General features: G+C 49.7%; 1 protein-coding gene across 1 annotated transcript in view; it reads right to left on the bottom strand.

Moving 5' to 3' along the window:
* Positions 1-3,005: 3,005 nt before the first annotated feature.
* Positions 3,006-9,948, bottom strand: part of ITIH2 (inter-alpha-trypsin inhibitor heavy chain 2) — a 39,107-nt gene continuing 32,164 nt past the window's right edge. Inside the window, exons 18-21 of the mRNA XM_045028916.1 lie at positions 9,165-9,363; positions 8,172-8,344; positions 6,327-6,438; positions 3,006-3,419 (exon numbers count right to left, since the gene is read on the bottom strand). Coding sequence (XP_044884851.1) covers positions 3,272-3,419; positions 6,327-6,438; positions 8,172-8,344; positions 9,165-9,363 — 632 coding nt within the window. The 3' untranslated portion in view covers positions 3,006-3,271. The remainder of the gene's footprint in view (positions 3,420-6,326; positions 6,439-8,171; positions 8,345-9,164; positions 9,364-9,948) is intronic.

Raw genomic sequence — 9,948 nt, 5'->3', positions numbered from 1 at the left:
GTCGAACTAGAGTACGCAAATTCAGTTACGTGAATAGCGTAGCTGAATTCGAAGTACCCTAGTTTGACCTACTTACCCGTCCAGACGCGGCAGGGTCGAACTCCGCAGCTCCCCCATCGACTCCGCCACCGCCGTTTGCAGTGGTGGAGTACTGGAGTCGACCGCAGCGCTTCCGGAGTTCGAACGATTGCGTCTAGATCAGACGCGATCGTTCGAACTCCGAGAAGTCGAACTCACCGCGTCGACCGGGAAGGTAAGTGTAAACGTACCCTTAGTAGTAGTTCTTCTGTAGCACCTAATCAAGACAGAGGCTCTGTTGTGACAGGCGCTGTACAGACCTAGGAAGACCCAGCCCCTAACTGGAAGTTTAAAATCAACTGAAGACAAGAAGGGAATGAGACAAGCAATAAGGAGAGAACGGGGAGGGTTGATGAGGGTAACTGGTAATTGTTACATGGCTTTGTTTTGTCATAACTTGATGGAGCTGAATCATTGAAGTGACTGGGGCTACCAGAGGGAGAGATGTAAGAGGTGGTGGATGGGAGGGAGGGAGCCATTTACATGAGTTTGGCTCAGGCCGGAGGGGAGGCTTTGGGGGTGGGGAGAGGCTGGGTAATTGGGTGAGAGGATGGAAGTGAAGAGGTAAAGGGGTGAATGTGGCTGGGCAGAAGGATGGGGATGCAGTGGGGGAATAATAGGAACTAGAGCAACAATCTGTTTCCTAATGATGTTACAGACAGGAAATGAGGGGGGCTGGTGCCCAGACCACATCTGACTGGTTTGGAGAGGGGTGGGGCGGTAGTACTGGATTCTCCTTGGCTTGTGCTGGAGCTGCTGCTGATAGCATATTCTGGGGGGTTAGAGGCTGCCAGGGCTCGTTTACAGCGGAGAACACTGGGGACAGTGTTCAGCGGGGGTTGGGGTAGGTTGGCTGGAGAATCCAGTGTTAGTCTGGATTAAAATAAAAATAAAAATATCTAACCTTCTGCTCTTTCTTGCCTCAGTAGTTTTAGGCTGAGTGAGTTTCCTTGAAAAGATCTGACTGTGGTGTTCTTGATTAACAAGCAAATCTCCTTCTTTCTCTAGTCTAATGGTTAGACAGTGCAGGATGCTGTGCTGATGTGTGCATTAGCTGTGCCTCTATCTGAGCAAGCTGAAAGTTCTGGGCACCATGTTAGTAATGAGGCACTCTCACTGTCTTGCATGCTGCTGAATTTGTGGTCTCAAGGGGACCCCCGTCGGTGAAATAGTAGATTGCAGGATTTTTCATACATCCACTGCAATGAATTGTTTCTGAGATAGCATTGCAGTTGCAGATAAAATGGCTCCTTTTGATTGCAGGAATAGAGGTGATGCACTGCAGAGCAGTAACAAAAAGTGGCTTTAAAAAAAAACTCTGTTGCAGCTGAGTTTGTTTTAAGAAAGTTTTACATAAAACGATACTTCCCACTTGTTCAAAACTCTTTATTCCTCCCAGCGTGGCGGAGAGCTAGACAGGCGGTGGCATCCCTGTTTTAGAGACAGAGGAAGCTAAAGTACAGAAAGAAAAATGACTTGCTCAAGGCCACATGCTGCAATGGAGTAAAGCAAGGAATAATTTCAAGAGAACCTGGCCAAGACTGGGCAGAGGTGGAGAGAAGGGTACCTGAAGTTGGGCTTCAGGAACCTAATTATGTGAACTGATTTCAAAAGCACTGAGCTCTCTCATTAACCTCGATGGAAGCTTTTGGACGCTCAGCACTTTTGTAGATCAGGGCATCTATTTAGGCCAGTGTTTCTCAAACTGGGGTCGCCGCTTGTGCAAGGAAAGCCAGAGGCGGGCTGGGCTGGTGTGTTTACCTGCCCCGGCTGCAGGTCCGGCTGATCGCGGCTCCCACTGGCTGCGGTTCACTGCTCCGGGCCAATGGGAGCTGCTGGAAGTGGTGGCCAGTAAGTCCCTTGGCCCGTGCTGCTTCCAGCAGCCCCCATTGGCCTGGAGCAGAGAACTGTGGCCAGTGGGAGCTGTGATCGGCCAGACCTGCGGCCGGGGCAGGTAAACAAACTGGCCCAGTCCGCCAGGGGCTTTCCCTGAACAAGCAGCAACCCCAGTTTGAGAAATACTGATTTAGGTGTTTAAATTCCAATTCGGGAGCCTAACTTTGGGTACCCATTTAAAAAAAAATTCTTGGGCTCCCTACCCTCATTCCTTGAGTCCAAATGGTTCACTCCTCCGTTTTGAAGCTGGACTCGCACATTTACTGAATAATAATATGCATATTTAAGAGGATTTTCAAAGCTGGCTTTTGAAATACTTGGTGCTGTTACAGTATTTCCATTTACTGAATTGTGGCATTTCTCTTTTGTGTGGGGAACTCCCCTTGATATCTTCCAGAGGGAAGTCTAGGTTATATTTCTGTGCAACATGACTGACATCTTCACTGTGAATTTTAATTGGTTAATATTGCAGCGCATGTGTGAATTTAGGTTTGTTTCTGTAGTTCCTATATTTTGTATGCATTAAATAAAATTGGTATTGCCTACGCTGACTTGTACGAGGCACCTGTTTCCGTGCTGAAATGAAAGCCCAGCCCAATTCCATTGCCCATGAGTAGTTTATTTCTTTAGTCAGGAAGCACATTTAGAAATGGCTGTGCCTCAGTTAAATGGAAAGGATGTCTGTGGTGATAGAAGCCCAATTGATAGGAGTGAAGCTTTCTGTGCTGGTGATTTTCTGTTGTTGGAGCACAACCTTCTCCCTCAGTTACCTGATTTATATTCTTGTGTAAGTTATATGAAAATTGACATTGACATAATTCTTTAATGGTGGCTACATTAGCTAGTTTGCAGTGTTTAGCTGATGTGAAGTGGTATGGAAGCACTAAATATTGTTCTGTATTTGATTGCTATAAACTACGAGAAAGAGAATACCTTTGCATCACTTTTACAAGCCTTCTGAAAAATCTTTTAGTTGAAATAGTCAATCGAGTGATAGCAACCCCAATCAGACATTGCAGGGAGGAGACAACTCGATTCCAACAAGTAGCTTTATTATAACAAGCTTTTAAACATGTTTATATTCATTACATACAGAAAAGCTACCTGCTGTGTTTTACCACATCGTACTTCACTTTGAAACACTCTTTCATGGAGCAATGGCCCCTTAAGTTAGATACCTGCTAGCCACCTTTCATTATATTCGCCCGCTTTGTTACACTGGGAACACCAAGGAGTCTGAATATTTGTTTGTGGGGGGATTTTTTTTTCTTTACAAATTGGTTGAGCCTGTAGCCGTTCAGGGGTTCTTCAGAAAGCTGTACAGGTGGGGAACAAGATAATCTTTATAGTGGCCGTCAATGAAACCCTTCCCACTGTTGTGGACAAACCAACAGTGCACATTGGTTCCAAACACTTGGTCTGTCCTGTAGTCCTTCTGCAACCCACTGCAATAAAGAGAGCAACAAAGAGGATGGGTGGTGATGGTACAAGTAGACACGGTAATGCAGCAATAGGGCCTGAACATCAATAGTCTGACTTTAGCAGGAGTTGCCTGCATGCACCTAGGGCTGATCATCCGGCCTCTCCATTTGAATGATAGAAGATTCCTACCTCCATAAAAGCATAACACAAACCAGACTGCAAGCTGTAGTAGTAACCGAAGCTGTGCGATTGTACCTGCCTCTGTGAGGGATGTAGTTCAGCTGCCAGTTGGGGCTGAGTGTGGAGGCAGCACATGTTTGATGCCACTTCACCCACTTAAAAGGACTAGTGAGAAAAATCACATGAACTGTGGCTTTTGGAAGTGGAGCTGCAGTAAGCCAGGCTGCTCGCTGACCCTGACACCCTTACATTAGGTAATACCTCTCCACAAGTAGCTCCATTGACTCGAGAGGGACTATTTGCGGAATACAATACTACATGGGAGTCAGAATCAGGCCCTGATGATGCAGACCACCTGTGTGGAGGAGCACTGTCTATGCTGGCTGGAAGATACTCAACCTGAAGAATCCTATGGAGTAGGATTTCCATATCTCCCCCCCATATGCTACATGGAGAGTCTTTGCTGTCCTTTTATGTTTCATTCCCATGAAAAATAAGCTTCAAACCCCAGTGTAATGTATGGGCTGCTATCAAAGCTTCAGAAGTGGCAAGAGCAGGGAGAATGTAGGAAACCAACTGGCCAGGTGTGTTCTGCCAGTAGGTGAAGTCCGTATCTTTGAGGGTGGAATAAGGACCCAGTTGTGCCACCTTGGAGCAGGGCCGCCCAGAGGGGGGGCAAAGAGGGCAATTTGCCCCGGGCCCCGGGCTCCGCAGGGGCCCCCAAGAGAAGAGCGGAGGCTCCCGCCTCCGCCCCTCTCCTGGAGCCTCAGCGTCTCCGGCGGGGCCCCTGAGCCCCGCCCCGCTCAGAGACGGTCCCGCCCCGGCCCCAGCCTCTTACCGAGCACGTCTCTGGCGGGGCCTGAGCTCCGTCCCGCTCAGAGACGCGTGGTGAGGGGGCGGGGCTGGGAGCTCCAACGGGGCCTGAGCCCCGCCCCGCTCAGAGTGCCGTGGGGCAGCTGCCTCCGCTCGGCGTGGAGCACCCAGCCCCGCCCCCTCACCACGCGGCTCTGAGCGGGACGGAGCTCAGGCCCCGCCAGAGACGTGCTCGGTAAGAGGCTGGGGCTGGGGCCGGGACCGGGGGCGGGGGGGGAGGAGCAGGACTGTCGGGACCGGGGAGGAGCGGGACCCGCCGGGGGCCGGGCCGGGACCGGGGGGGAGCGGGACCCGCCGTCGCCGCCGAAGCGCAGCCCGGGGTCTTTGGCGGCGGGGGGCCCCTTCTGTTCCGGGACCCGCCGCCTAAGTGCCCGGAAGGCCCGCGGCGGGGACCCCCCCCCCCGCCACCGAATTACCGCCGAAGACCGGGCTGCGTTTCGGCGGCGGTCCCGCTTCGGCGGTAATTCGGCGGCGGGAGGCTCCGCCGCGGGTCTTCGGGGCACTTTGGCGGCGGGTCCCGGAACGGAAGGGCCCCCCGCCGCCGAAGACCCCGGGCCCCCGGAATCCTCTGGGCGGCCCTGCCTTGGAGCACACTGAATAGTACTTTACTACACCCACAGTCCCACTGATTACAACAAATAAGGTTGGCACAACTGGGCCCTAAATGAATAAGCTAGGGCCGAAAGTTGTGGGTCTGCTGCATAGGACAACTCTGCCATCACCAGTATGAGGCAGAGATCTCCACATCCATCTGCCTAGGATGGTAACAGTACGGGCATAGCTAGTGGATTTCCATGTGGTGTTGGATCTCCTAGGATCTGGCCCTTTGTTGTGAGTTCCTGCTCTGTAGGGACTGTGTTCCCTTCTGCATTCCTTGCTGGATTTGGGATACCTTGTTCAGAGCACATGTATTCTCACTCGCAAGCGAGGTATAAAGCTGTACTAGTTGGGAGAACTGTAGGTATTTCTGACTCCTGAAGAGGCATGCCCCTGTCTTGTTTCCCCCGGGAAGGTAAAGGATATAACTGACAGGCTTTGCAATGTGTGTAAGTTTGTGCCAGTGCCGCTTTCCTCTGTTTGAAAAACATTGCATCACATGCAGGGGTCCCACAGGAAGCTCCAGAGAGCAAAGTGCAGTGGCTACCCTGCCTGGGAAAAATCCCCACAAAGCCGAGTCTTCATGGGGATTTTCAAGCTGAAACCTGCAGCGTTCCCACCATGCCTCCTCCTAAAAGCTGGGCAGAGGTTTCCTGCTGAGTTGGCGTAGCCTAAAAGCAGCGGATTCATAAGGAAATCCTGCTCTATTCTTACTGTTCAGAAGTCCCTGGCCTCCCTACTTGCAACACAGTCCACTGAGGAGTCATGCTGCCATTAGCTCTCCCACTGCGCTAATCTCCTCCTGAGACCAGCATTACTTTCTGAACTAATATTCAGGGTGAAATCCAGTGCACAGAGTAGCTGCTCCTTGGCTCTCACCCAGCACGTCCTGCCACAGCCATGTATTCGCAGCAACACAGAGGGGTTTCCATGGACCCCCTAGTGCAGAGAGTACATCATGTAGCTGACTGACCAACCAAGACTTTGGAGGACATAGGCAATGGGGGTTCCATAGTTGTAAGGAAGGGCAGAATTTAGTCAGCGGGTTTTTATTACTAGCAGTGATACACAAACACGAAAGAACCCAGCTTGACTTTCAGTGCTGTATTGGGTCTGCTATGCTGACAGTTAGGAGAGGAAATTGGGGGGGTGCGGCTAAGAAATCATTGTTAGCGAATGACTATGTAAAGATATTTTCATCGACTACATTCAGAAGGGAGGTTACCAAACATTTTAGGGCCTGATATTTTTCTTGGCCTGAGTTTGCTCAGAATTCCTACCTGGTGACGGTAAGTTTGTGTCCTTTCACTTCCATGGTTGCTTCTGGTTTCTCTGGATCCTGACCGGGTCTTTCATTGAAGATATGCACTTCTGGTTCAGACATGAATTGGCCTGGCCAAAGAGAAGGTTAAAACTGCTTGCATGTCATGGCCTTCAGCCATCGCATTTTAAGCCGGCGTGTAGCGCATTTTAAAAATCAACAATCCCAAGCATGCAAAATTGGTCTTTGTAATGCGCTGGGATCTTCCACATTGTGGAGATAGGCGCTCTGCTTTAGAGCCAGCTGACTGATTCTGCATAAGCAGAGCGGGGCTGGGAAGATCAGTAAGGCAAGCTCAGGCTGACTAGTTCTGTTCTGCTGTGGAACTTTCCTAGGGATTCCTGAATTTTAAAAAGGGTGAGGGTGTGTTTTTGTTTTGTTTTTAAAGGTGACCTGCACAGGAAAGAACCCTTCCATCTCAGGGCACCCCCCATTACTGTGGTATGGAAATGGTTGTCAGGTAAATTAGATTTGCAGAGGGCAAGATCTCCAGTAGGTATCAAGAGTCTTCTGCTCTTCCCCCTTCCCTGAGAGAGGGGACTCTGCTGGGGAAAAACATAGCTGTGAGGCGTGGGGGGATGTGGGGGGTCGTTAATTCTTTCTTCTATTCTCCCTTAACCAATTGGCTGCGGTGGGGAGGCTTGGTCACGGAGCAGACGCCCTGCAAGTGGTCGGACTCCAGATCAGCCTGACTTATTCTACAAATTCATTCCACAATTGAACGCTGGGGACCGAGAATGATGTCTCTTTGGTTTTCACATGCTTCATGCTGGGTTTGGTGAGTCGCATAGTCGCACAGAAGCAGGGGCGGCTCTAGGCATTTTGCCGCCCCAAGCACGGCAGGCAGGCTGCCTTCGGCGGCTTGCCTGTGGGAGGTCCCCGGTCCCACGGATTCGGCGGCAGCCTGCGCGAGGTCCGCCGAAGCCGCGGGACCAGCGGACCCTCCGCAGGCATGCCGCTGAAGGCAACCTGCCTGCTGCCCTCGTGGCGACCGGCAGAGCACCCCCACATGGCTGGCCGCCCCAAGCACGCACTTGGCGTGCTGGTGCCTGGAGCCGCCCCTGCAGAGAAGCACCGAACTGGGGTTTTGACCATCCGCTGATGTACAAAGAAAGGTTTGTCTGGATGGCTAAGTCTATCCACTGACTTGGTCACACCTTCTATGGTGTCTCATATTAAGTGGCAGCAAGTAAATAATTAAAATCACCTTGGAACTAACATATCTAACTGCGCTATTACTTTCATAGATTCTAGAACTGGAAGGGACCTCGAGAGGTCATCGAGTCCAGTCCCCTGCCCTCATGGCAGGACCAAAACTGTCTAGACCTTTTTTCTTCCTCTGTTCGGATCATAATGCCTTTAGAGAAGGGGCCTTATCTCATTACATGCCCTGTGACTATTGATGCACTATCATAAAACTGAGCATTGAGCTGACCACACTGCTGGTCTTGGCATAAATGAGGGCAGAATTTGGCCCTAAAATACAGGGAGCCAATCGTCTGCTCCTGTAAATCAGCATAGCTCCATTTACTTTAATGGAGCTACCCCCACTTACACCAGTGGCGGATTTGGCCCAGTGTTTGAATGTTGTTAGCTGAAGAACCATTCAGGTCCTAAATGAAGATTTCTCATGGGAAAGCCAATTCATTATTTTGATGGAAAGTTAAACACGAGTATTCTAGATATGGGATTTTTTTTCTCCTCTCGTTGATGATTTCCTTCTTCCCCAGCACACAGAGTTCTAGCCAAAAGCAATAGAATCAGGTCCCTCCTCCTGCAGATCCACCCGGCCGCACGGCTTTACCTATCAGCCCATGTGCGCTGGGTGAGAACCGGTTTGTAGGGGGAATGTAGATCCCTAAGAAATCAACGTTGACTGGGTGATTCTTCCACACGCGATGAAGCAAAACCATGAAGGACATTTCCGTGTCCACGGTGATAGTGACACTGCGGTCTTTCTTCACAGACACAAGCAGCCTAGTGGAAGCATAAAACAGAAATGAGAGCCGTGTCCTTGGTTCAGCTGAGGCACTTCGCTTGTTGTGCTCAATGTTGTGTGAAGAATGCGGTACCCAATGAGTCCCAGTTTTTAATGAGGATTTACAGAGCTTTCATTACCGCCCAACAAATCCGTGCAAGGGTGAGTGTGATAACCCTCTCCTTTTTCACATTTGGAAACCGAGGCAGAGAAGTTGCCCAGCTCTATATAGCAAATTCAGTGGCAGAGTCAAGATGAGAACTCACAAGTCCCTACTGCCTAGCACCGGGCTCATTCACTATGGCAATGTAGGGTCAATACAAAAAAGATCAAGGTCCCTTAATTATTCATAAACATAAACTGTTCATAATGGCTTCATTGTCGAGCCCACTGCTTATCACACTCATTGCTATTATTTCCTGGTGCTGTCCCCATTAGTTTGTTGCATCCATCCATTTCCCCCTGTTATACTTAGACTGTAAGTTGTTTGGGAGTCGGGACTGTCCTTCTGTTTTGTGTTTGTACAGCGCCTAGCACAGTGGGGGCTTGATCCCTGATTGGGTCCCTGAATTCTACTACAAAACAAATAAGAAATATTAGCATCTCTAGCCACAGTGACGACTGCGCTACTTCAACACATACGGCTGCTCAGTGGCTGAACCAGGACATTGTTGTCTTCATTTTGAGGAAGGACTAGAAAGCCAAGCCAGGCTCATTTCCCCAGGGATGTTCAAGGGTAATTCTTGCCCTCAGATCCACAGGGATCGACACATTCCAAATCGTTTCCACAAAGTACATTGGAAATGCGCCTCCTCTTACCTTTTCCGAATGATGCTTCCTGTGTCGGACCAAGACAGCGCGGTGCTGTAAGATCCGTCTTTCAGGGTGATCATCTCTGTGCTGATCTCTACTTTCAAGCCTTTGTTTTTGAAATAGAATCCAATTTTGCCAAAATAGGTGCTCAGTTTTGTATTCTCGCGCTTCTTGGCCCCAGTGAGCTGCCCGTTGACCACGATCCCTATGAAAAGTAGAGGATGTTTTCCATGAGTTTGCCATGTAATCCAGAGACTTGTTCAAGTCATAGAAGACAAACAAATCATAAAACCTAAAGTGTTTTGAGCAGAGAAGGCCACTTCCCAATGCACAGTTTTTGGACTTAGTTATTAATTTAGTTTCCTGCTTGGCCCCAAAGATGACTTCTTTTTTCCTTTCTCTCTCTCCCGCTGCTTTCTTCTTTGTGCTCAACTGAAAGTGCAAATGAAAGAAACGCAGCCCCACAGCGGCAGGTTTCCAGTGGAATGGATAAGATATTCTTGGTGCACCTGCAGAAGTCTATCCATGTCTGTCCTATAGATCAGTGTTAATGGAACACATTAGATATCATTAATTCTATTGTCTGCAAGTGAGCCAAAGTGTTTGCTTGTGTAATCACTGCAATTTACCAGCTGATCACGACCACGTAGGCATGTTATGGTGCTCGCTTGAATTTCCTAACATGGTAGCAGCCAGGGTTGTAAGAAGGTGTGAGCTTTTTCTATTTTCATCTAACTGCCCAGGCTCACCCATTGCTCAGTCCAGTGCCAGCTGGCAGGCTAGGGACTGT

This window comes from Mauremys mutica, chromosome 1, assembly GCF_020497125.1.
Source record: "Mauremys mutica isolate MM-2020 ecotype Southern chromosome 1, ASM2049712v1, whole genome shotgun sequence".
Taxonomy (NCBI): Eukaryota; Metazoa; Chordata; order Testudines; family Geoemydidae; genus Mauremys; species Mauremys mutica.
This window is presented reverse-complemented; position numbering and strand designations above follow the sequence as displayed.